This window comes from Vicia villosa, linkage group LG5 (genome assembly GCF_029867415.1).
Source record: "Vicia villosa cultivar HV-30 ecotype Madison, WI linkage group LG5, Vvil1.0, whole genome shotgun sequence".
Taxonomy (NCBI): Eukaryota; Viridiplantae; Streptophyta; class Magnoliopsida; order Fabales; family Fabaceae; genus Vicia; species Vicia villosa.
In genome coordinates, this window is record NC_081184.1 from 163,126,415 (window position 1) to 163,153,026 (window position 26,612).

The 26,612-nt window shown below is 34.3% G+C and overlaps 3 protein-coding genes and 1 non-coding gene across 6 annotated transcripts; 3 read left to right on the plus strand and 1 right to left on the minus strand.

Annotated features, from left to right (window-relative positions):
- The first annotated feature begins 4,359 nt into the window (after window positions 1-4,359).
- LOC131603628 (serine/threonine-protein kinase BSK7-like) lies at window positions 4,360-11,808 on the plus strand. The gene is made up of 11 exons (XM_058876021.1): window positions 4,360-4,511; window positions 5,211-5,313; window positions 5,397-5,620; window positions 6,529-6,664; window positions 6,896-7,029; window positions 7,258-7,363; window positions 7,499-7,584; window positions 7,751-7,939; window positions 10,620-10,778; window positions 10,920-11,033; window positions 11,129-11,808. The coding sequence occupies exons 2-11, from the start codon at window positions 5,217-5,219 to the stop codon at window positions 11,369-11,371; spliced, it is 1,488 nt and encodes a 495-aa protein (XP_058732004.1). The 5' UTR covers window positions 4,360-4,511; window positions 5,211-5,216; the 3' UTR covers window positions 11,372-11,808.
- Window positions 11,809-14,101: 2,293 nt separating this feature from the next.
- On the minus strand, window positions 14,102-14,173 carry TRNAC-GCA (transfer RNA cysteine (anticodon GCA)). The gene has a single exon. It is a non-coding gene; the product is annotated as a tRNA-Cys (tRNA).
- Window positions 14,174-18,639: 4,466 nt separating this feature from the next.
- On the plus strand, window positions 18,640-23,754 carry LOC131603629 (glutamate--cysteine ligase, chloroplastic-like). Of its 3 annotated transcripts, none has more exons than XM_058876023.1 (15): window positions 18,645-19,011; window positions 19,933-20,083; window positions 20,230-20,337; window positions 20,594-20,686; window positions 21,033-21,116; window positions 21,190-21,258; window positions 21,344-21,414; window positions 21,500-21,568; window positions 21,944-22,037; window positions 22,187-22,276; window positions 22,386-22,466; window positions 22,679-22,771; window positions 22,991-23,071; window positions 23,145-23,214; window positions 23,452-23,754. In XM_058876023.1, the coding sequence occupies exons 1-15, from the start codon at window positions 18,761-18,763 to the stop codon at window positions 23,538-23,540; spliced, it is 1,494 nt and encodes a 497-aa protein (XP_058732006.1). In that variant the 5' UTR covers window positions 18,645-18,760; the 3' UTR covers window positions 23,541-23,754. The 3 variants fall into 3 exon arrangements, 2 of the variants coding, with proteins under 2 accessions (XP_058732006.1, XP_058732007.1); XM_058876024.1 differs by having other exon boundaries at window positions 18,874-19,011; window positions 19,938-20,083; XR_009284471.1 differs by lacking the exon at window positions 23,452-23,754 and having other exon boundaries at window positions 18,640-19,011; window positions 22,683-22,771; window positions 23,145-23,201.
- A 529-nt stretch (window positions 23,755-24,283) lies between these two features.
- LOC131603631 (tubulin beta-1 chain) lies at window positions 24,284-26,418 on the plus strand. Its single transcript, XM_058876025.1, has 3 exons — window positions 24,284-24,792; window positions 24,927-25,196; window positions 25,414-26,418. Exons 1-3 carry the CDS (start codon window positions 24,399-24,401, stop codon window positions 26,088-26,090), a joined length of 1,341 nt encoding a protein of 446 aa, XP_058732008.1. The 5' UTR covers window positions 24,284-24,398; the 3' UTR covers window positions 26,091-26,418.
- Window positions 26,419-26,612: the final 194 nt, after the last annotated feature.

Below are 26,612 nucleotides of genomic sequence, written 5' to 3' on the forward strand. Positions count from 1 at the left end.
CTGAAGTTGAAAGAGAAGAAGTTCGACAAGAAGAAGTCAGAGGTAATGCAGGTTCAAGCAGACCTCAAAGAACTTGACACATGCCTGCAAGATTGTAAGAATGTGTAATTACATTAGATGATGTGGTCGATGTAGATGGTGAGCTGGTACACTATGCTTTCTACGCAGATGTCAAACCCGTCAATGCAGTTGAGGCATTGAAGGATTCAAAGTGAATGAAAGCAATAAATGAGGAATTGAAGTTCGTCTAAGACAACAACACTTGGTCACTTGTCGAATTGCATCAAGGTAAGAAGGTAATTGATTTGAATTGGGTATATCAGATTAAGTGTGATCCCAAAGGAGAACTGAATCGATACAAGGCAAGGCTTATGGCGAAATGATTTCTCAGAAGGATGGATTCGACCTCGATGAAGTTTTTGCACCTGTTACCAGAATCCAAATAATCAGGTTGGTTGTTGGTTTGGCGAACATGAACAATTGGCATATGTGTCAGATGGATGTTAAATGTGCATTCCTGAATGACCCATTAAACGAAGAAGTATATGTTTCACAACTAGTTGGGTTTGTGAAACATGGCAAAGAGAGAAAGGTGTACAAGTTGCATAAAGCCCTGTATGGACTTAACCAAGCTCCAAAAGCTAGTAATAAGAAGATTGAAAGTTTCCTAAGGGAGAAGGTATTTGTGAAGTGCACAATAGTGAATTGCTTATACTATGTCACTATATCGATGACTTGTTGATAACATGTAGCTTCAAGAAAGAGATCGAAGATTTCAAAGGTGATCTTAGCAAGGAGTTCGAAGTGTCTGATCTGGGCGACATTTCATATTTCCTTGGCATGGAATTCTACAAGAGCAATAGAGGCTTGATGATGCATCAAAGAAGATATGCTAGTGAAATTCTCAAGAGATTTGAGATGGGAGAATGCAACTCGACTTCGACATCTGCAGAACAAAGACTACAACTGTCAAAAGAATCAGATAAAGATGATGTCGATCCAACCCACTATAGAAAATTATTAGGTCATCAAGATACCTTTGTCACACAAGGCCCTATCTAGCATACAATGTGGGTATGATGAGTAAATTTATGAGGAAGCCAAAGGTATCCTACCTAGCAGCTACGAAGAGGATACTAAGGTATCTCAAAGGAACTCTCGACTATGTATTTTTTCCTAAAGTTGATGAGAGAAAAGAATGTAAACTAGTGGGTTACACTGACACAAGTTGGTGTAATGATGTTGAGGATTGAAAATCCACACCAGGTTATGTGTTTATGCTAGGTGGAGCACCAATTTCTTGGAGTTCGAGAAGATAACGAGTAGTGACACTATCGTCGTGTGAAGCAGAGTACACAACTATATCTCTATGTGCATATCAAGCAACATGGATGGTGAATCTGGTCGAAGAGATTACATCAGAAGATCATAGAGCAATTACCATGAAGATTGACAGCATGTCAACTATCAATATGGCGAAGAATCTGATAGCACATGACAGAAGCAATCACATCGAAATGAGGCTCCACTATCTTGGAGAGCACGTAGCAAAAGGGAAGATAAATCTAGAACACTGCATAAGTGGGAATCAGATTGCAAATATCATGACGAAGGGTGTTCATGTCGAAGTGTTCAGAAGACTAAGAGTTATGATGAATGTAGATAACTTAGTCACAATGAATTAGGTGGTGTGTTGAGATTGTAATTCCTTGTGTCGAAGAAGGTTGCTCGACAGAAGGAATGTTGTGTCGAAATAGTCTAGTATAGTGTGTGTCGAAATGTTGAAGGAGTTGCCTTAACATAAATTTTGACTTAGGCCTAATTTTGTAATGTTAGTAGAATTAGGTATTCTGGGCTTTTGTAGTTTCGGGCTTTGGTTTAGGGAGAAAGAAACCTAAAACTATAAATAGAGGGAGTAACCCCTATTTTGGCAATACACTTGTATTCACGTAATTTTGCAATTGCAAAGTGAATAAGATTTTCCACAGTTTGTGGCCAGTGAGAAACTTTGTAGAAAATATGCTTCTCCCTCTTATTCTTTCAAACTCTAATTCACCTTTCTTCCCAAATTTTCTTTTTTGTTTTTTCATTTTCATTTTCATTGTGTAGCGATAAAGAATTACTAAATGTTTAAGTTTAATTCCAACAATTTCTTCAATATTTAAGGGAGAGATATTTTGATAATCTAAATCCATTTAAGTGCTAAGAAAAAAAAAATATTTACATTTTAATTTAAAGATCTATTTTACATACTTATAGTCGATAGTATGATTTTGAACTTAATATAAAATTATTATATTTTAAATTAAAAAATTTAAGTGTTATGAATACAAATATTATTAATATATTATTAAGTTTAAATATTATATTATTATTTTGATATTAGATAAATCACACACAGTTGATTTTCTTACATTTTCATAAATTAACCATGACTCTTGAAGTCACGTGCATTTCAATCACAAAAACTATCACGTAACTATATACATAACACCATAAATATATCATATATCTTTCGAGGTAATACTTCATCTCTCATTTTTTTTATGTATTAATTATGACTCTTGAAGTCATGCATGTCGTAAAAATAAATATTATATAGGTTAAAAATAAAAAATAGCGATAAATTACCATTATTATATTTATGTATTATATATTTATTATTTATTAAAAAAATTATTTTTTAAAAATAATCGTATAAAATCCATTATATGGTTGATTTTAAACCAAAAAATATTATCAACATTAGTAATTTATTTGGCCTCTCATTTATTTTTCAATTTTTTTTTTTTTACCTTTTCTTCTCTTTCTCTTTGTTTGCACCCACATGTATAAATAAATGTACAAGTAATTGATATTCCTATGATGTTATCTTTGTTTGTCCGGAATGGTTGACTTAGTCATTCATTTCAACCATGTTTTGTGTCATCAGTCAATGGTGTTATTTTTTAATTTTTGGTGAAATGATTTATGATTCATATTTAACTTGACCATGTTTTGTATCATCATTCAATGGTGTTATCCTTTTAATTTTTTTGTGAAAAAAGCCTTATAATTCATATTTAACTTGAAAGCAAATGTAATTTAAATTGAAAAGTAAGTTCCACACAATATTGAAATAAGCAAACAAAAGAAATTTGAATTCTCGCTACCTATTTTCCTTGAAGTTTAATTTACTAACCACTTGAATTTTATAGTTTATTTAAATTTATTTATGAGTGTAGAGTAATTTATAGAGTTCCTAGAGTCACAAGAGAGAAAAATAGTCCATCTTATTTTGTTATTATAAACACAAGATCTTATCTCATCTAATGGAAACAGATAACATATCTCATATACATTTAAGATTGATTATTTAAAATACTAATCTAATGGTTGGATACCAAGACATAGAAAGGTAGACATTTTAGATGATACATTGAGTCAACTCAATTTTTATATACACAAAAGTCATCAAGGTTACAAAGTAGTCAATTTCTTTTCATAGCAACCATTGTTGATAGTCCTCACCCTTTTCATAAAAGTTCAAGTCAAATTTTAAAACTTTTTCAATTATTTAACTTTTGATTAAATTATAAAAGACATAAATATATTTTTAATCCTTTATTTTAACTAAAATTAATTTCTACCACATATTTAAAATAGAAATTTTTGTGTCTATTTTACTATCTTTAAAATTTTCATATGACTTTATTTTTCCAACTTCTCAAATAATTTGTATGACATAACTCAACACAAAAATAAATTATATTTAATCGAATTCGAGCTTAAAAAAAGCACACTCTTATTACTCAAACTTTGACCACTAAACCAACTCTTAAATATTAAATCTAATAAACTCAATTTTGCAAAGACAACTTAATTTTTCTTAAAAATTTTAAATCACTACATCATTTAAAATAAATGAGACAAAAGAATATTTAAACATTATAAAATAAAAACAAAAACTTCACCTTAAAAATAAAGGCTAAAAATCACTTTTAGTCAAAATAAAAAACAAAAAAAAATCCAAAAAAAACTCCTATTATTATATTATTATACCGTCTATATCATTCAAAATAAAGAAGACAAAAGAATATTTAAACATTATAAAACATAAATTAAAACTCAACTTTGAAAATAAAGACTAAAAATCACTTTTAGTCAAAATAAAAAACAAAAAAAAATCCAAAAATGATCTTCTATTATTATATTATTATACCGACCAGTAACTTTCAATTTTCAGAACCATAAACGTGTATAATTTGGCATTCGCCATTGTTGCGGTAAAAGACCAAAGTTGAATAAAACTCTACATTTTGTGTTACTTTCTATTTATTAAACCTTCATAATTATTAATTAAAGATGTTAGTTAAAGTAATGTGTTGCATTAATTAACATAATTATATAAAAAGTGTGTGTATATATATAACAAGTGGAAGAAAAATCAGAAGAAGAAATAGCAGAAAGTCCTTTCACTTTCTTTGTCTCTTTTGAGTTTTTGACTGTTTACAATCCCTTTCTTCTCTAAGGTTAATGCTTCTTTTCTTATCCTTTTTCTTCTTCAATTTCTCTTTATTCTTCTTTATGATCTTTGATTTTTTGGTTTACTTGTTTTTGCTTCATTACTTGATTTTGTGTTCTTTTAATGCATTTTTTTGCTGTAATTATTGTTTTAAAGTTTAATTTATTGTTGATTTGATTGTTCTGTTTTGGCAATTTGAAGAATAGCTTTGAATTAAATTGATTCAGCACTGCACAGATTCGCCACTGAAATTGAAAAGAAAAGTTTGATTTTGCTATGTGCTGGTTGAATATTCTGCTTATTTGGTCGGTGATTATTTGATTTCTGTATTTTTTTGATAGGTTTGTTCAAACTAGCTTCTGTGTAGCTTTCAATTGTCAATTATTGTGATTCTTTTATAGTATTTTTTTGTTAATTGATGTGAATTGTGTTGGGTATTGGAAAATGAAATCCAAATTTGGTAATAGAATCTATGCCAATCATGTTTTAATGAAATTTTGTGGGTTAATGGGTATTGGGTAATGGTGCATGTTCAATTGAAGGTTTCTCTAGGTTGAGGGAGCAATGATTTTAAGCTATGTAACACTGACACCTCTCAGCCGTGTCTGTGTTGACCTTTATGCAGAAGGGACTGAATTTGTGATAAATTTGAGAATTTTTTGGATTGACAAGTTTTGTTGTTTTTTTTTTCCAATGTTTTATATAGGTTGGCATGGGTTGTAAGTTTTCAAAATATTCAACATGCTGTTGGGGTAGTGAGCAAAGTGGTGGTGGTGGTGGTGTTCAGGTTCCCGGGGCGAATATTGATGGTAAGTTATTGACTTATGTTCTCATTTATGTTGTTGCTGCTCTGAAAATGATTGTTAATTATGTGATTATATTTTTTGTTTAGAAAATGAAAACAATAATATTGAGGGAAATGGCTCGCTGTCGTTTCGTGAATATACGATTGATCAGCTTAGGAAGGCCACCTCTGGGTTTGCGGTAGATAATATTGTTTCTGAGCATGGAGAAAAGGCTCCAAATGTTGTTTTTAAAGGGAAACTTGAAAATCAAACGCGAATTGCCATCAAACGGTTCAATAAATCAGCCTGGCCAGACGCCCATCAATTTTTGGTAAGAATGCAGAAACTTATGTGTGAAATTCGTGTACATATGATATTTTGAATGTTTGTTATAAGTGTTAGTCGTGCTCTTTCTTGCAAGCTTCTGTATTTTAATGCACAATTTGTTGTTTGTTCTGCTGGATTTTGGTCGGTTTTAGCGAGTGATCTAATTAGTGTTTTGTTTTATATGCGAGTCTGTTCCGTAGAGGTCACGAGAAGTCATATGAGGATCATGAGAATGACTGAATCAATCATTAGTTTGTTGTATACAAGCTTGTTTGTTGTTTTTGCGTATTTGTGATACTTTATCTATGATAAACAAATATGGACAGTTTAAATGTAAGCGCCTTTTCATGGTTTAAAGCCCTCCTAATCACGTTTTGAGGCCTTAATGACATCATTTTCCTTATTTTAATTGCCGCCTTTCATGCATTTCTGCATTTTAATAAAGACTATCTCGTGTTGGTTTTACTGTAGTTTTGTCGTTATCTTAGTGACAGCGCAATGACTTGTCGGTCTACACACCTTTGTTGTTTTTCAACTGCTGAATTAATTTGTGTTTTATTTAATGCACTCGAGTCTGTTCTGCGAGAACACACATGTTTTTTGTGTTGCTGTATGTATAATAATTACATGTACAACGGTCCAGTTCAAGTGTTTTACATGCTTTTATGTCTCCTAACTCCTAAGTCATGTGTGGCTTTAATGACAATTATATATATATATTTATTTATTTAGTCTTTTATATTGGCATTTTATGCATCATAATAATTTTGTTCAAATAATTACGGTGTGGAATTTATATTTAGGTTTACTTGCCAATGAAAGTATGCTCAACTAATAATATGAATTTATGGCATTTGAATGTGCTTTTCATTATTAGCATGATATGAAACCTTCTGCAATCACTTCTTTCAGGAAGAGGCCAAAGCTGTTGGTCAGCTAAGGAGCCCAAAATTGGCAAATCTGCTTGGATGTTGCTCTGAAGGTGATGAGAGGTTGCTTGTATCAGAATATATGTCCAATGATACTTTGGCAAAGCACTTGTTCCATTGTGAGTACATAGCTAAGTTGTAATGCATTGGCTTTGCTATTTTTTTTGTTATTGTTCAGATACAACTCCTATCCTAGCAGTGACTGAAACTTATCATTTATTGAACTTCATATAGCTAGACAGATTTTCAAAGAAATTCTTCGCTCTAACTCTTTTTTTTTTTTTTAATCTTTTCAATGCTACTTGGGCGAACTTTAGTTGTGATTACTTGTTGCTGTCACTCTTTTTCAGGGGAAACTCAGCCCATGAAATGGGCAATGCGACTTAGAGTTGCTTTATACCTTGCCCAAGCTCTAGAGTACTGTACCAACAAAGGACGGGCTCTATATCATGATCTAAATGCTTACAGAGTTCTTTTTGATGATGTAAGTTCATTTCTTGTATTTGCGGTGAGATCTATTGCTCAAAGTGATGGATGGTGCTTAAAAGTTTGCAATCTTAGAAAGCTTCATTATCTAAAGCTAATCCTTTATTTTGCATAAAATTAATAAATATCATATAACATTGACAACTCAATTCCCACAACCTGAATAGTTGTCCAAGCCCGAATAGTAAATGTCAATATGCTTATATTCTTTTTTCTTATTATTCAGGACTTCAATCCTAAACTTTCATGCTTCGGTTTGATGAAAAACAGTCGAGATGGGAAAAGTTATAGTACGAATTTGGCATTTACACCACCTGAATACCTCAGGACAGGTACTTCCTCAAATTGACAAAAGAAAATAATTCTCCTACGCAATGATTCAATCACAGTATTCATTTTATATCTTATGTCATAATTATAAATACATGACGGCAATGATTCTGCCTTCCATTTGGGTGTCGATGCAGGTAGAGTGACCCCAGAGAGTGTAACTTATAGCTTTGGGACCCTTTTGCTTGACCTTCTCAGTGGAAAACATATTCCTCCAAGCCATGTAAGTCTATTTCCTTCATAGAAAGTTACACAAACCATGCTTAGTGGCCCCCCTTTTTTTATGGACATACTAGCCTCTCGAGATTGAAGTTTTTTTATTATAACTTTGTATAAACTCTGATTTTCTTATATATCTGACATGCATTTCATACATTTTTTTTTTGCAGGCCCTTGACCTGATCAGGGACAGGAACCTTCAGAGTCTAACAGACTCATGTTTAGAAGGACAATTTTCAGATGACGAGGGGACTGAATTAGTTCGTCTAGCCTCACGATGTTTACAATCTGAACCGCGAGAGCGTCCTAATCCAAGGTCACTGGTCACTGCTCTAATACCTTTACAAAAGGATTCTGAGGTTAGCTGTCTAAGATGTGGTTCCGCATTTTCTGACACTCAATGATAGCTGGACTTAATAATTTGAATAAGGATAGATTAGGCTGGTTTTTGTAGGATTCTCGAATTGTTTGAAATTAGCTATAATGAGAATATTAAGATGTGGTTCCGCATTTTCTGACACTCAATGATAGCGATACTTAGCTTATGTACTTGATCAGGCAACAATAGTTTGCTTTTTGCTCTTTCATGATATCAAATTTCTACCAATAAAAACTCAATAACCCGATGTAGGGTGTCTATCACTTGCATCTCCTTCCCAATCAGCAGCTGAATATCCATTGATATTAGTGTTACTTGCCCAATCAATAGTTGAATATCCAATGATACCAGTGTTGCTTCTATCACAAAAAACAAGCCCTTTTCCAGGCGATCCTTTGATGTACTTAAGGACAGTGTTATCAAATTGCCTCGCCATGGCCGCTATACATGGTGGTTTTTGGGCTCGCTGCAATGGTAAATATCGGCCGCTATTGCGGGTTTTTTCGCCATAATCCGCAATAACGGCGCCGCAAAGTGGCCGGTATGGCGGGATTTTGGCTCTCCGCCATGGACCTCCATCCGCCATTGACACCACTGCTTAAGGATTTGAATAACAACATCTCAATGGTTGTTACAAGGAGAATTGAGGAATTGACTTACTACATTGACTGGAAAAGATATGTAGGATTTAGTCATGGTAAGATAATTCAACTTTCTCACAAGTCTTTGGTAATAACTAGTATATGGCTCCCCTTGTTTAGGAAGAAGCTTTACATTAGGATCCATAGGAGTCTCAACTGGTTTGCAATTTGTAAGACATGTTTTCTTCAAAATATGAAGAACATACTTCCTTTGAGAGATAATAGTACATGGCTTTGATTGAGTCACCTCAACCACAAGAAAGAGAAAGTAATGAAGATGACCAAAGTCCTTAGTCTGAAAGTTCTGTAAATAAGTTTTGTTTTAAAGCATTGGTAGCCACAGAGTCATCACCTGTAATCACAACCTGTAATCACAATGTCGTCAACATACACCACTAGATAAATGTATTTCTTTAAGGAGGAGCATTTGGTAAAAACAGAGTGATCCGATTCACAACGGGTCATCCTAAATTGTTGCAACACTCTGTTAAATTTTCCAAAGCACGCTCGAGGTGATTGTTACAAAGACTTGTGCAATTTGCATACTTGATTACACCCCCCCGAGCAATAACTCTCCCCTTCCAAGTAAATCTCTTCTTCCAAGTCACCAAGCAAGAATGCATTCTTAATATCTAATAGAAATAGAGGTCAATGTTTCACATCAGCCATGACCAGAGAGAGACGAACAAATGCGATCTTTGCAACAAGAGAACAATTATCACTGTAATCTTGACCATGGACTTCAGTATATATCCCTTTACCGGCTAGTTAGGACACACCTTAACATTAAATATTCACATGCAACCAACAACATATTTCCCTGAAGAAAGAGGAACAAACTCCTAAGAATGATTAGTTTCTAAAGCTGACATTTCATCCAGTATTATCTGTCTCCACTCTCCACCCTCCTGGATGAGATAGTGCTTCTTAAATAGTTTTAGAAATAGAAGCAAATGCAAGTGTAGAAACTAAAGCACATAAGGCTAGGCACACAATTATAAATAGGATAAGGGTTTCAGGTTGAACGATTGCCTCTACGGATGGCAATGGGCAAAATCGGGAGATAGAGCCGGAGCAGGGGTGGAGGCGTTTGGAATAGGAGCTGAATCACGTGGTCCAAACTTTCTCTCATAGGTAATGCCATATCAATTCAACAGTGGTGGAGAACGAGTTGAAGAGGACGAATCTATCACAGCTAATGGACTAGAAGATAAGGGAGTGGACTAAACCGACTCAAAATAGGGAATATGCAAGACTTGATCAAATCAATTGTAAGAACATCTGAGTTGGGAAAGTATGGTATGTGCTCAAAGAATGTAACATTTGCAAACATGTAGAAGCAATGTGTAGAAGGAGAGTAACACCAATATCCCTGAGAGTAACACCAATATCCCATTGGGACACGAGAGTAACTCAGGAAAACACATTTGATAGCACAAACAAACATCTTATCACGACCTGGAGACAAATCATGAACAAAGCAAGTACAACCAAAGACACGAGGTGAAACAACATATGAAGGGTCTTTAGAATGCAACAGGGAATGAGGAACCTTTTCATTCAACACAAAGGATGGCATCCAGTTAATTAAATACCCGACAATAAGAAGAATATTACCCCAAAACTTCGGAGGTACACTGGCATTTAGCACAGTGTCAACAATGTGTCTATGTTTTCTTTCAATGACACCATTTTATGAGGTGTATGAGGACAACTTGATTGATGTAAGATGTCTTTGGAGTGCATGAAAGAGTTGGAAGAATCAAGAGATATATTCTTTTTCATTGTCACTGTGTAAAATGCCAATACCAATGGTTTTGCCAAACTGTGTCTTAATTTCATTAAAAATACCTAAGTACATCTTGAGAAATCATCGATAAAAGTATCATAATACTTATACCCTAAGACAGAAATAATATACATATCTTATTTTTGCCCGTCAGTGGCTTTTTGTGTGTGCTAGAACTGAAACAATATTTTGGTAAGCTGGAATGGACTGTAAATATTCTTATTTTATAGGTCCCTTCTCATGTGCTGATGGGTATACCTGATGCCGATGGTAGTGCCGCTTTTCCCCTTACTCCACTTGGGGAAGCTTGTCTACGCAGGGATCTGACATCCCTACACGAGGTGCTGGAGAAAATAGGGTATAAAGATGACGAGGGTGCAGCTACGGAGGTTTGTTTCTAATTTGTAAATATGATTAGTTTTACTGAACCTTAAACTAATCATTTTTGTTTTTTATTACCGAACCTTAGATTTTATATTTTTATTAACCACTAATTTATGTATTTATTTACATCTATTTCTATCGAGCAGCTTTCGTTCCAAATGTGGACCAACCAGATGCAGCAAACATTAGACTCGAAGAAGAAAGGAGATGCCGCTTTTCGGCAGAAGGACTTCAAAAATGCAATCGATGGCTACACCCAGGTGAGTAACCTTTCTGTTTTTTAAGTAGGTTATGTAAAATACATTCAATCACTTGCTGTTACTGCTGTTGCTGATGGTTTTGCTATGTAATGTAGTTTATTGAAGTTGGAAGCATGACTTCTCCAACAATTTACGCGCGCCGTAGTCTGTCGTATCTCTTCAGCAACATGCCAAATGAAGCACTTGGTGATGCAATGCAGGTGCAAATGATATCTCCTATTTGGCACCTCGCATTTTATTTACAAGCTGTTGCTCTTTTGGCACTGGGAAGGAAGAATGAAGCCCAAGTGGCACTTAAAGAAGGTTCTTCACTTGAAACTAATAAGAGCACAAATTAATTGAGGTGGTTTGGTTACCCGAATCTTGAATATAACTTTTACATAGAAAAAAGCTGTTGGTTTTTCTCAATGTTTGTGCGCAAATGTACATTGTGGTTATTAAGGTTTATTTATACTTGTGCATGCTTAGAAGCATTCTTTTGCACAGACTAGAGTCACCTCCCAGAGTCATATATTTGCAGTAGGATTCTTGTTTAGCCACCTCTATGTTAGTAGAAGCATAAAGATGGAACATATCGTCGTCGATTATGAGCTGAAGAGTGAAAGCAACTTTTAGAAGAGAGGTGTGTTTGTAAAGGGTTCATCTGTCTGTTTATGTTGGGGAAATATTGTTATGCTTGTAATTTATTGTACAGAAGAACAATTTGGTTATGACATGACTTTTGTGATATTGATATATTCATTTTCCTTCTAATAAATTATTTACTTTTTGTAAATATCTCTTATATATTGGTTTTCAACTTCACTATAGATGCAAAACATTGTCTTTGCAAAGTTTTGTTATGGTAGACATAACTCTTATATATTGGTTTTCAACTTCACTATAGATGCAAAACATTGTCTTGCAAAGTTTTGTTATGGTGACATAACTCTTATATATTGGTCTTCAACTTCACTAAAGCTTCTTGGTTGCTGTTGCGGCTGACATTACCACATCTCACCATTGTGAAACAACGTTTAGGGAAACAAATATTTTAAATGAAAGTGTGGTTCGAGTTAATTTTACCATCTTCTATGGTGGACGCCAATTGTACTTGTGGCGAGTATAATAGAGATCAACATGTCAACAATAAGGTGCACACAAAGGTTTTTTGTGTTCTTGGATGTAAAGAGTGAATGAATTATCCAGCTATCTAGCCAATATATTAATAGACTCGATTACTTGATCTAATAGCTATTGTGAAGACCCATTCCGGTGCTTATGAATTCGGCCACACATCCCATAGCTTTGACCCAACAATGGGGTGAGTGTGGTAAGTCATTCATCATAATAGTAAGTTATGGTTAACCTATGAGACTTGTGATTACTTAAGTTATTCCTCTAACATGTGGATTGGTCTGAAATGGATCACGTGCTCACCACCTGACCTTAATCCCTCACGCCAATTTACCTTATGTGTTATTTATAGGTTCATATAGTTGATGGACCGAGTTATTTATGGCTCAACCAAATTTATTTCATTCGGATATAAGTTTAAATGTAGTGAAAATACAACAAAATAGGTTTTAAATTATAAATTCGAAACATATTTTAACATATTTTTAAATAAAAGTTCTGTTTGTAAAAATTCATTTTAAAAAAAAATCTATTTTAACAAATATTATAAATAACGAGTTTAAGTAAAATAGTTTAGCGAGAAAATATCAACACAAAAAATGTATAATGATCGATAATTAGTTCAATCCCCTTTAATCAAAATTACTTGTATTTGTACTTGCATTAAGTACAACAATGACTAAGTGAATTCCACTAACTTTCCAATACTCCCTTAACACATTACTCTATAAAAAAAAACCTAATTGGGTATGCGGCGAGCTTTCCCACATGCCTACTACGTGTCGGAGGCAAAAATCGTGGGATCACAACGAGGGGGCATTCTATTTGGGACGCACCTTTGTGAGAGACACACCACATACTCACCCAAAACTTTAAGGTGATAGGTATCTGAGTTCTCTCACTTATAAAGTGTTCATTCTCCCCTTTTCTAACCAATGTGAGACTTCTTCCTCACACTTAATTTTCAACACTACGTACCTTGCCGTTTGACCTCACATGTGATTGGTTCGAGTTTGCATGCATTATTTTGAGTATTTGCTAGGAGCATAGAGAGTTATAACACTAGAGGGCTATTGAGTATGACTTATAGGTAATATCATGGGGGAAAGGGCAAGAGCCGCGGTGCGGCGACAAACCTTGTCCTTGTGTTAGACCCAAGTATTTGTTGGTTAGAGGTACGACTGGGGTGTGTGGGGGGTGATACCGCGTCTTGACCTCACATAAATTGATTTTTTTACAAAGATCAAATTCGCCTTTTCTAATAAATTTTTAAAAAACTTCAGAGTTCATCACAAAGCTCGATTTCTTTAAATTCGTTTTTCATAGTTCATCCAAAAAAAAATCAATTTCTACAAAAGAATAATTTTAAACTCAACAAAATAAAAAATAAAAAAAACTAACTTCGATCACATAACATCAGTATTAACATCAAACTGACACATATTACACAATACACAAACAATTGCATATAGTTAACATCAATCTATACAAAATTAACATAAATATTCAACATGTTATCATCAACGACATACATACATAACCATCCAATTGGGAAAAACATCCTAAGATATTATCTACTCGAACAAACACATAATCTTAATTTTGCAATATCCGCAATTGTCTAAACACAACACTAGCGACAGTGCAAGCTAGAGATCATGTGACAGACATCCTTATCTAATAAACCTATCATCACCTGTTATATTCAAAGATTAAATCTCTTCATTCTTTAACCGATGATCCAATATTATATGAATTGGTTGACATGATAATGCTTTCAAACATCATGTTGTTTGAGTTTTGTAATGAATTTTCACAAAACATATTCAATAACTCTCTTCTTTTGGCGTGTAATAGAAGCAAAAAACAATCATTATTCAACGGTTACTAGCAGCACTAAAGATAGTTAATAATGTATAGAAATTTAACAAATCCAAAAAACATAATTTGATAGGGCCCAACCGGGTTCGAACCGGTGACCTCTTGATCTGCAGTCAAATGCTCTACCACTGAGCTATGGACCCATCTTGTTGTTAACATGTTGAAAACATGAATTATTACAATTTCCTTCGATTATTACATGCAAGTTTTAATTCGGACCAATCTATATATCACACTCTCTATAATGGACCATCTTTTGATATTTTAATCATGTCAGTGTAAACTTTTTCTTAAAAGTTATTTGTATATTGAAAATCAAACTATTTTGATTAGATCATGCTTACAAGTTACAATATGGTAGAAGTTATGCACACAAAGACTGCAGCAAAAAAACAAGAATGAGGCCTCGTTTCTTGAGATTGTCATCAGTTACTAGGTTGTTCTGGAGGAGTTTCCAAAAAATAAGAGATTTGGTTGGTGGAATAAAGGGTTGTCAAATGAGTTTACTCTAGCTTATATCATTATGAGTAGGGATGCCATGATCATAAGCATATTTGAAGGTGAAAGTGTTATTATTAGATTTGCACCAGTTGAGAGTGAATCATATTTGAAGGTGAAAGTGTCATTATTAGATTTGCACCAGTTGAGAGTGTCACCGTGTACAATCGAGTTAAGGAGTGTAATGTTCAAGATGTAGCAGATGGTTGAATATATCAAGCATATTCCAAGTGCAATTATTGTTAGAGGTGAAAAGTTCTTTAATAGAATTTATGACTTGTTGATCAATATCATATTTTTTTTTGTCTTCAATGAAACAGTCGCCAATTCTAAGTCTAGTGATCCTGTTAGGGGTTTCTCTCATTTTGGTAAGATTGTAAAAATAGCCAGTGTTTATGTCGCCATCCATGAACCACTTGTTTCTATCCTTTTAATTCAAGTTAATATTAAGAATGATTTGAATAAAGTATGTTGGGTAACTTATATGTTTTAAGTTACTTATAAATTGAGGAAATTGAGAGAGATTTGAGAGTAATTAATAGATTCAAATATTATTAGAATGGAATTAGATCACACATACAAAGAGAGAACTACTTATATGGTTATGGTTAAGAAAGAATTAACCAACTAACTAACCAAAAACTTAAAAACCGTGACACTTTTTTTGTGTTGCAACTTGCAAGTTACATTATTACTGTCATTAACAATCATATACAAAACTGAATTAATTCCTAATACCCTTACGGATTCATATTTTCAAAGCTCCTTATTTCCATTAACCCTTTAAGTAATTCAAATCTTGTATGATTCAAGGTTTTTGTCTAGATGTCATTCAATTGCAACTGTGTCTTGTAATACTCGATGCTCAACCTCCATTTACTAACTTGACCCTTAAAGAAATGGTACATTCTTTCTATGTGCTTTCTCCTACCATGATTTATAGGATGATTTTTTAAATAAATTAGTGAGTATTGTCCACTAACAACTTGATTTGCACAAAATTGCTCACATTCAACTCTTCAAATATCTCTAACCAAAGTGTTTGACATGCAACATAGGAGGCTGCAACATACTCTTCCTCACATGAACATAAAGACATAATTCATTGATTCTTTAAACTCCATGATATTGGTGTTAATCTAAGAATGAGCAAGTAACAACTTATGCTCTTTATATCATCTTAAACACCATTGTAATATGAATCAGAATAACAATACACCTTCGCTTTCTTCATTATTGTGTTTTGTTGATTTGACAGGAGTAATTCATTGTCAGTTGTACCTCCAATGTACCTTAGAATCCTCTTTGCTTCAAGTAGATGACATAACCTTTGTTTTTCATGAATGTACTAACCAATTCCACACTATGACAAATAATAGGCCTTGTATTGCAAATATACCTCAATGAGTCAATGATATGCTTCTACAAAGTGTTATCCACTAGTTCATCTTCTGACTCCTTCTTCAATTTGATGTTGGTGTCCATAGGTGTGTGCAGAATTGCAATAACTTGTCTTGAACTTCTTTGAGATGTCTTCTACATGTTTCTTCTTATGCAAGAAAACTCTATGCTTTGTGTTAACAATTTCCATTCCTAGGAATCAGGCCAAATTTTCTTAGTCTAACATCTCAAACTCATTTTTAATGTTTACCTTGAACTTTGTCAATTCATCTTTATTAAAAATTTTGTTCAATAGATCATCCACAAAGAGATATAGGATTCATTGGTCTTGTTCACATGAGCCTTTCATATACAATCCATGTTCTGATGTGCACTTATTAAAATCTAGCTTGATCAAGAATCTATCAGTCCTCTTGTTCATGCCCTCGGTGATTGCTTAAATCCATACAAAGCTTTTCTCAACATGTACATCATATTCTTTTGCCATTTCACCTTAAAAACTAGTGGGAGCTTCATTTAAACTTCTTCTTCTCGAAATTTATTGAGGAAGGTCGACTTTACATCAAGTTGGTGCATATTCCAACCTCTATATAAGAGAGAAGAAGTGAATTTCAATAATGTATTCTTTCCTATTGTGAAACAAATATCCATTATAATGCTCATTGCTATGGTGACTAGGTTCGACCTAAAATTGGAGCAGATGGATGTAAAGACTGCTTTTTTATATGGTGACCTAGACGAAACAATTCTGATGAAACAACATGAAAGGTGTGAAGAAAAAGGTAAGGATGATTATATGAGCAAGCTGAACATGTCACTATATGACCTGAAACAATCTCCGGGGCAAAGGAACATGATATTCGACATGTTCATTGCTGGCATAGGTTTCACAAGGAGCAACTTCGTTTATTGTGTTTATTTCAGGTTCTCACTTAAAAATTCACTTGTCATCTTATTGATCTATGTGGATGACATCTTCATAACAAGCAACATCGTCAAAGATGTAATGAGAGTGAAGACTGAACTTAACCAAGAATTCGAAATGAAGGACCTTGGAGATGGAAATAGGATTTTAGGTATCGATATCAAGAGAGATAGAAATCAGTCAAAATTATGCTTATCTCAAGAGTCATAACTAAGGAAGATTCTCAACAAGTTTGGTATGTCGAACTCAAAACCTATTATAACACCAACAACTCAGCAATTCAAGCTGAGCATAACTCAAAGTCCTAGTACCGAGGTCGAAAGAGCCTATATGGATAACATACCATATGCAAGGCGCATGATAAGCATGGAAATGGATCCAAAGGTACATAAAAGGATTTATGAGCAGAGTCATGAGTTACGGTGGAGCTAAAGGTGATGATAACAAAGTTGAGGTCAAAGGATGTGCTAACTCTGATTATGCAGGAAGTATGGATACCAGGAAATCTTCTTCTGGATATGTTTTCGCTATGTTTGGTACAAAAATAATTTAGAAAGCAACACTTCAGAAGGTTATGGCCTTATCAACCATTGAAGCTGAATATATTTCTCTCGCTAAAACTGTAAAAGAAACATTTTGGCTTGAAAAGTTTGCTAAGGAACAGAAACTTCAAAGTCAAGCAATCATTGTTAAATGTGATGGTCAAAGTGCCATACATTTGTCCAAGAATTCAGCCTATCATGTGAGAACCAAGCAGATTGATGTTAGGTTACATTTTGTCAGGGAGGAAATCAAAAGAGGAGAAGTCAAAATGATGAAAGTTTTAATTGATACCAATGTTGCTAATATGTTCACTAAGTCATTGCCAAGTAGCTAGTTCTTCCATTGTATGCAGTTGATAAAACTGCATGATACTGACTAGTTTGTTTCCATGGGGGTTTTGGAGTTTCTTCCAAGGTGGAGATTTGTAGCTTTGTAGTCATAAGCTAAGTATTGGATCGAACTCCAAACTTAAAGGGGTAGCTTCATTATTCGTCAGGGTCGAATTAGCATGCTATAGTCAAAGTTTGTTCAAGTATGCAATAGTCGAAAATAGCTAACGTGTGATGTTATATAGTAGCTATGTATGTCATGTATTAGTGTTATCATTATACATTAGATACATATGTTAGTAGTATATAAATACGTTGCTTTCTCACTTTTTTAAGAGAGAGGTTGGTTGTTATTATTTACTTGTAATTATTTAACGCTCATTGAAAAAGTGAATTGAATGATCACGCTGTCTCTCTCCTCTCTCTCTCACAATTAAACGACTTTTTGTTTAATAAAGAAACTCTCTTTCCCACTGTTTTACTTTATTCCTTAACAACGAATTCTCTAACACTTAAAAAATTATAAAAAGTTCTAGTATAATATATAAAAATAAATAATCCCTATTTTGTATTTCTTTCCTTGAAAAACTAAAATATTCTCTTAATTTATTTGAGACTAAAATGAGTTCTAAATGTAGAATGAGTCTTCTTTCATAAGTGTAATCCTTTAGAAGACAAGAAGCATATCCATAGACCGACAAAAGACATGGAATTGGGTTCTAAATCTTATGGTTTTAACTCTATCCGCTAAAGAAGAATCTATATTTTCTACTTTATACGAAGGCTACAAATTTATTCTCACAAAGTGCATTGCCATTTTATTTGGCTTTCAGTATCATATATTGAAAAGCACCATTTGCATATAAGACACTAGCAACTAATATTCAATAATATAGGACATTAGGAAAACATTTTAGGATAAGCAAAAAAACATACTTAATTAGAACTGCATTAGTATGTGGAATCATTTAGAATACATATAAATAGCATTACCATCTTTAGACTTTGTTGCTGCTAGTGCTCCAACCATTACCATGGCTACTATCTTTGCAGTCGCTTCCTCCTCCGCTCCTCCTCTAAGCCACCATGCAATACGGAAAACTTCAGTTTCTAATAGTTTCTGTTTCTTGTCAACTAGTTTTGACAGGAGAATTGTTGGTTACCGTAGATTGACTGTTGCTGCTAGTCCTGCGTCTGAAAGTACTGTGGTTGATACTGAACCGCTTACAAAACAGGATCTTATTGATTACCTTGCATCTGGTTGTAAACCCAAGGATAAATGGAGGTGCATCTTCACTTCTCTTTACGCTTCTTGTTGTTTTTTATTGGATGTTTCAATACATGCAGACAGTTTTTGCCTTTGGTTTTTTGTTGTATTTAAATATTTGTTTTGAAGGATGTAAGTGTACCCGGGTCTGGTGTCGTTGAGGATAAATCATAAGTTGTTACAGTTTTCATAGTGTTATTCTTGATATTTTTCTCTATGCTGGTTTTGATTTTTTTCCAACAACTGCTATTAGAGCTTTTGTTATATCCGGGTATTGAAAAGGTGGTGTTGTGAAAGAGATGATGAGGTGCAGCCACAAATGAAATTCTTGGAGTGCTTTAGTTTTAACTGAAATATATTTTTAATGATATAGTATATAATTGTTGGTGATGACGATGTGAAATTTCTTGAAATGGTTTAGCTATAAATGAAATATATTCTTCTTGGTAGAATATGATAGTTTTTGAACTATAATTATAGATAATCTAAATTTTTTTGAAGTGGTTAATTTCAAGTGACTATATTCTTTATAGTGGATAGTTCTTTTAAACTGTGATTGTCGGTAAAGACAATGGAAGTGGGTGTATATTTTCAATTGTTGGAAATTTTAGGTTGATTGAAAATATGCATGTTGAGGTTCTTTCTTACAAAATGCCACATGTTGAAGTTCTTTATTACAAAATGCCACATGTTGAAGTTCTTTATTACAAAATGCCATATGTTTAAAGTTCTTTATTACAAAATGCCACATGTTGAAGTTCTTTATTACAAAATGCCACATGTTGAAGTTCTTTATTACAAAATGCCATGTTGAAGTTCTTTATTACAAAATGCACCGTTCAAAAGCACTTTAAATTTGTATTTAATATGAGATTTGATTTGTCTCTTATGTTTGTCATGTTTGTTTGCATGCAGTTAATTATTTATGTTCTCTTGCAGAATAGGTACTGAACATGAAAAGTTTGGTTTTGAGCTTGGAAGCTTGCGTCCGTTGAAATATGAACAAATAGCAGAATTGCTGAATGGCATTGCCGAGAGATTTAACTGGGAAAAATTAATGGAAGGTGGTAACATTATTGGACTCAAACAGGTAAGCTAATATTTTTCACGAACAAGAGAAGCTATCATTTTTGTTTGAGATTTACATTCTGATCTAGTATATGAAATACTTCCTGATTATGCCTTGTTACTGTCGGAGAATCAAAGTGTAATTTTTTGGAACATTATGTGAACCAGGGAAAGCAAAGCATATCATTGGAGCCAGGTGGTCAGTTTGAACTTAGTGGAGCCCCTCTTGAAACCCTGCATCAAACTTGTGCTGAAATTAATTCGCACCTCGATCAAGTTAGTCTTACGCACTAGTTTTGGATTATATGATAAAAGAATCTGTTTCTTTATTTCAATTAGCAATCATATTCCCTTCATAATAGCCATCACATTGATAGTCATTTAACTTTTGTATGTTGTATGTTCTGACATAATAGACGATGACTAAATTTTGGCACTAGCTCGCCATTTTTTATTTTTTTGTAATCTGACTAGCCACCAAGATGTTTTATTCAGCTCTGTTAATTATTTCTGTATATATTTCTATTTATAGGTTAGAGCTGTTACTAAGGAAATGGGAATCGGATTTTTGGGGATTGGTTTCCAGCCAAAGTCTGAGCGTAAAGACATACCTTTGATGCCAAAGGTAGTTCTTTTCCGCCCTCCTCAATTTTCAAATCCTTGAACTGGTTGTGCATAACCAGCACGGTAATATAGTATCAGTTAACACAGACAATTTTATAATTATCACAATATTTTCATCATCATCATCATCAATAAAACTCATTCATCATTTTTTCTGTGTATTAACTCGCTCTACCACAATTTTTAATATCTTTTTGTAATCAACCGAATAAGACATGTCATGTCTGGGAAGGTCTGATAGCAGCCTCTATTCCATTTAGTAACTGAACAGTGACAGTGCTTCTTTCTCTTACTTTTAGTGGTTCAATACAATTACATGCTATATCTGACTTTGTGTTGTGGCTCAGGAAAGATATGAGATTATGAATAACTACATGCCCAAAGTTGGTTCTCTTGGGCATGACCAGATGTTCAGGACATGCACTGTACAGGTGAGTCGTGTGATGTTTTGTGAGGTGACATCTAATCAGTTATCATGGTGGATATTAACATAAACTCTTACAGGTCAATCTGGACTTTAGTTCTGAAGCTGACATGATCAGGAAATTTCGTGCTGGTCTAGCTTTGCAGCCGGTAAGTTACGTGATATTTTTCTGTTCTATTTACTAAGGAACTTTTTCAGTGATGTATGATGTAATTATTGTTACCTTAATAACAGATAGCGACAGCTCTTTTTGCAAATTCACCTTTCACCGAGGGAAAGCCCAATGGGTTTGTCAGTATGAGAAGGTACATCGATCTTCTCACGCAGTTGTTTCCTCTCTAAGTTTGTTTTATTAAGGTGTCTTATCCCATTTTCATAAATTTGAAACAGTCATATTTGGACTGATACTGACCCGGACCGCACAGGCATGCTGCCTTTTGTTTTTGAGGACTCTTTCGGGTAAGAGATAATTTTTGAATCGCAAATCATTATTACTTAAGACAGTTAGTTCTTTGCTGATTCAGCGAACCTTCATATAACATGTACTTGGAAATATACACATTTTGCTTTGTTTTTTTTTCAAAACAAAGCAATGTTGTTGATGGTGGAAAAGGGATAAAGACCTAAATTCCACCATATAAACATGCCATTGCGGCTATGGTGCCGCCATTGCTGGCTTTTCTTCACATATTGGCTATGGTTGTTATCAAAAAATCTGCCACGCCATGACTGCCATTTAACAACAATGAAACAAAGTTTTCTCAATGTTATTTCATGCAATGTTTTAGTTAATATTTTTTCCACTTATTTTATTTTCGAACTCTTTGATTGCAGGTTTGAGCAGTACGTTGATTATGCTCTAGATGTTCCAATGTATTTTGCATATCGGAAAAAGAGATATATCGACTGTACTAGAAATACCTTCCGGGTTCCCATCTATCCTTAATATTCTTGTCATCTTAGGCTATATAATGTATCCCTGCCGTTCTTTATTGTGAAACTTACATTGCTTATCACAGAGTTCATGTAGCCTTGGCTTTCTTAAGCATAGAGACCTGACTGTATTTTTCATTGCAGGACTTTATGGCAGGAAAGCTTCATAGTATTCCTGGTGAATTACCGACTCTTAATGATTGGGAGAATCATTTGACCACTATATTTCCCGAGGTTTGTTTGTGTTGGTTTCACTATTTTACTGGTATCTGTTGATTTTTCCATTGTTTTGCAGCAAGTTTTTAGTTGTTTTACTATAAAACTTTTACATTACTCTTTTCAGGTCAGGCTAAAGAGGTATTTGGAAATGAGAGGGGCTGACGGAGGACCTCGGGAAAGGTTGTATGCTTTACCAGCATTTTGGGTGAGTGGCGGCCTTCTACTTGTGCATAATATCTGTAGTGCAGTCACACTTTGTCCTTGAGAAAGTCACATAACGTATTCAAAAGGAATAATGTTTTTAATAATAATTTTTTGAAACTATATATTTTTTATTCTAACATTTTTTGCACGTCCTTCTATGACTTGCTTCAATTTGGTAAAATAAGCTCAATGTAATTTTCTTGATTGTGTCAGGTAGGTTTATTGTACGATGAGGTTTCTTTGCAACGTGTTTCGGATTTGATAGCAGATTGGACTTTAGAAGAAAGACAAATGCTAAGGAATAAGGTAACATGGGCTAACCGATGATAAACACTTGAACAAATTGCGTTGAACCTGTCTTAGAGCTTAAGTTACTTGCAGAGCTTAGAAAAGGATGAAACGGAACTATTTCAATTCTTATTTGTTAGCATCTTGGATTTCAGACTGATTAATATGATTTGAAACCTGGATGATGAAATATATTCGTTCTCTCTCTCACACTTACAACTGGAGTCTCTTTGGCAGGTCCCTGTAACTGGTCTAAAGACACCGTTTCGAGATGGTTTGCTGAAGCGTGTCGCTGAAGTGGTTCTAGAGTTGGCAAAGGTAAGGTGTAATTTTTTTGTTATTGCTATTATCATCAATGTTGCTAAGGGCGTGGATTGGTATGTATCTACAGGATGGCTTGGAAAGAAGAGGCTTTAATGAATCCAGATATTTAGATCCGCTAGCTGAGGTGGTTAGAACAGGTAATGAATTTTAAAATTATATACCTATTAACGAAGCATCTCCGACTATTATTACAATCGTCAGGTAGGCCTATTCCATTTCATAACAACTTGGTTTATTTAAATATGCATATTCATAAGGTGCCAATCTTAACATACTTACACTTTCAATATCTTGCTTGCTGTAGATTGCAAATTAACTAACACAATCATTGGTAGCTTTTGTCAAAAGTTTAATCTGTTTTCTTGTGTTGGCAGGTGTGACTCCAGCTGAGAGGCTTTTGGAATCGTATCATAGAAAGTGGGAGCAATCTATAGATCATGTATTTGAGGAGTTGCTTTATTAAGGTTCTTTCTGTGGAAGTTTAATTGTGTATACCACCTTTTTTTGGGGTCGAATCGCGTGTAAAACTTTGGCTATAGTCCTATTATCTCTCTCGGGATCCGCTTTCAGATATATGGAATAATATGTGATGTAATTTTTTGCCTTGTGAGGCTTATATGCTTGGAAACGTGGTCAGACCAAACTGGTATTAATTCATGTCGGAAGTTTGAAAGTCACATCATCCTAATAATTTTCACTGTACTATCTTAATCCTGTTTTTAGTGAGTTAGAATTGATTGATAGACTACCTTATTTACCTCATGATAGCTATGTCAGTTTTATGCAATAATTTACTCAGTAACTTGTGCATTAAAAAAGTCAAAACATATTTGCATGTGCAAAAGCATGTAATTTAATTTGTATCATATCACAAACCTATAATATTAAATACTAAGCATGATTTGTCCAACAAATGAGGTGAAAAATCGCTGTCAAGTTACTAATCAAAACCAGTATTATGCCACTATGACCAAATCATATTTGACAGATAGGATATCAAATGGTAGGAAGAACATATAATTCACAAATCAATAATACAATTGCAACTTCTTGTCACCTTCTATTTTCCAGCTCATTCATCTTATTCAGACTTTGACATGCCCCCCCTCCCAACAGACCCACATTAACTTATTCATTAAATTTTATTTTTTATTTTTTTATTTTTCTTTCCATTTTACATAAATAGAAATATACCAATTTCATCAATATTATCACCCTATCTTTTCTTGTATATTATTCTACCTACAAAAGCCTATTCATACCCCCACTTTCATTCATTCCATCTCAGTTTTCCAGTTTTGAAATCATCAAAAACTTCATCATGAGAGAAATCCTTCATGTGCAAGCTGGTCAATGTGGAAACCAAATTGGTGGAAAGTTTTGGGAGGTTATGTGTGATGAACATGGGATTGACCCTTCTGGAAGTTATGTAGGAAACTCACCCCTTCAGCTTGAGAGGGTGAATGTTTACTACAATGAAGCTAGTGGTGGAAGATATGTTCCTAGAGCTGTTCTTATGGATCTTGAACCAGGTACTATGGACAGTTTGCGTTGCGGTCCGTTCGGAAAAATATTTAGGCCTGATAACTTTGTGTTTGGACAAAATGGAGCTGGTAATAATTGGGCTAAAGGACATTATACCGAAGGAGCCGAGCTTATTGATTCCGTTCTCGATGTTGTCCGTAAAGAAGCCGAGAATTGTGATTGCTTGCAAGGTACTTCACTCACTCAGTTCTTAGTGTTGTTTTGCATAAGCATAGGTAGATCTAGACTGCGATCGCGATTGAAGTTGCGTCTGAAAGTTTAAATTCCGGTCGCGATTTAATATTGTCGATATACTTTTTGACAGGTTTTCAAATTTGTCATTCATTGGGAGGTGGAACTGGATCAGGAATGGGGACTTTGCTCATTTCAAAGATCAGAGAAGAGTATCCCGATCGAATGATGTTGACTTTCTCGGTGTTTCCTTCTCCGAAGGTCTCTGATACAGTGGTGGAACCTTACAATGCAACTCTTTCTGTTCATCAACTAGTTGAGAATGCTGATGAATGCATGGTTCTTGATAATGAAGCACTCTACGATATCTGTTTCCGAACTCTCAAGCTCACTAATCCAAGTTGTAAGTGTTTTCGTGAAATTTCACAGTTCATATGAAACACTCGACTATATCTGGATCGATTCATTTGAACTTATATACTAGTATAGCCCCTCGTAACATGTTCATAAGTTGTTTTCAGCTTATTTTCATCGTGATAAGTGATTATGCAATAAGCTGCAAATTATGTTGTTTATATGATTGAGTAGCAGATTAATGTATGCATATTTTGTTGGTGTAGTTGGTGATTTGAACCATTTGATTTCAACAACAATGAGTGGAGTAACATGTTGCCTCCGATTTCCCGGCCAACTCAACTCGGATCTTCGAAAACTAGCAGTTAATCTCATTCCTTTCCCACGTCTACACTTTTTCATGGTTGGTTTTGCACCCTTAACATCAAGGGGTTCTCAACAATACAGTTCCCTCACAATTCCAGAACTGACACAACAAATGTGGGATGCAAGAAACATGATGTGTGCAGCAGATCCACGGCACGGCAGATACTTAACAGCCTCGGCCATGTTCCGCGGCAAAATGAGCACGAAAGAGGTCGATCAACAGATGATAAATGTTCAGAACAAGAACTCGTCTTACTTTGTCGAATGGATACCGAACAATGTGAAATCGAGTGTCTGTGACATTCCTCCGACAGGACTGTCGATGTCTTCGACGTTTATGGGGAATTCGACATCGATTCAAGAGATGTTTAGGCGTGTTTCGGAACAGTTTACTGTTATGTTTAAGAGAAAGGCTTTCTTGCATTGGTATACTGCTGAAGGGATGGATGAGATGGAGTTTACTGAGGCTGAGAGTAATATGAATGATTTGGTTGCTGAGTATCAACAATATCAAGATGCTGCTGCAATGGAAGATGGTGAGGTTGATGAAGAGGAAGATGAGGAGGAAATTGCTTAGTTGCAGTGACATTAATTAAGGATCATTCATCATGTTATGGAAAATACACATATAGTAAGAAGAACTTTGTGTTTGTGTGTGTTTTACACATATTATGGTTTGAAAGGTACATATGATATGACTCTCAATCCTAATGGGAGTAATGTTTTTAAGAATTTTGTTTTGAATTGTTTTGGTTCTTGTTCTTTGTGGGGGTTACTTTAGAGTTTAGGTGTGGGACTTGGTTGTTTGTGAATGTACACCATGTATTTTTTGGTTTGTTTTCACTTGTCATTTGTTGTTTTATATCTTATCTTTATTAATAAATGTTAATAGTTGGTATGATCAATTGTATAGTCGGTGGAATAAATACTTGTTGAATTATTAATCTCATTGATATCATCATGGTTAAGGAGATACATCATCGCATCCTTGTTGAAAGATTCAGGTTCCAAGAGGTAGCGGTGTTAATTGGTTCAGGCAAATCCAAACTAAATCGGAATTCAAACCAAACCACATTGTTTGGTTCGGACAAAAATTGAA

Coding starts and splice junctions, on each gene's coding strand:
- LOC131603628 (XM_058876021.1), top strand. CDS start 5,217: ATGGGTTGTAAGTTTTCAAAATATTCAACATGCTGTTGGGGTAGTGAG. Junction 5,314..5,396: donor TCCCGGGGCGAATATTGATG/GTAAGTTATTGA, acceptor TTTTTTGTTTAG/AAAATGAAAACAATAATATT. Junction 7,364..7,498: donor ACCTGAATACCTCAGGACAG/GTACTTCCTCAA, acceptor GTGTCGATGCAG/GTAGAGTGACCCCAGAGAGT.
- LOC131603629 (XM_058876023.1), top strand. CDS start 18,761: ATGGCTACTATCTTTGCAGTCGCTTCCTCCTCCGCTCCTCCTCTAAGC. Junction 21,117..21,189: donor TCAGGACATGCACTGTACAG/GTGAGTCGTGTG, acceptor AAACTCTTACAG/GTCAATCTGGACTTTAGTTC. Junction 21,259..21,343: donor CTGGTCTAGCTTTGCAGCCG/GTAAGTTACGTG, acceptor CCTTAATAACAG/ATAGCGACAGCTCTTTTTGC.
- LOC131603631 (XM_058876025.1), top strand. CDS start 24,399: ATGAGAGAAATCCTTCATGTGCAAGCTGGTCAATGTGGAAACCAAATT. Junction 24,793..24,926: donor GAATTGTGATTGCTTGCAAG/GTACTTCACTCA, acceptor ACTTTTTGACAG/GTTTTCAAATTTGTCATTCA. Junction 25,197..25,413: donor CAAGCTCACTAATCCAAGTT/GTAAGTGTTTTC, acceptor TTGTTGGTGTAG/TTGGTGATTTGAACCATTTG.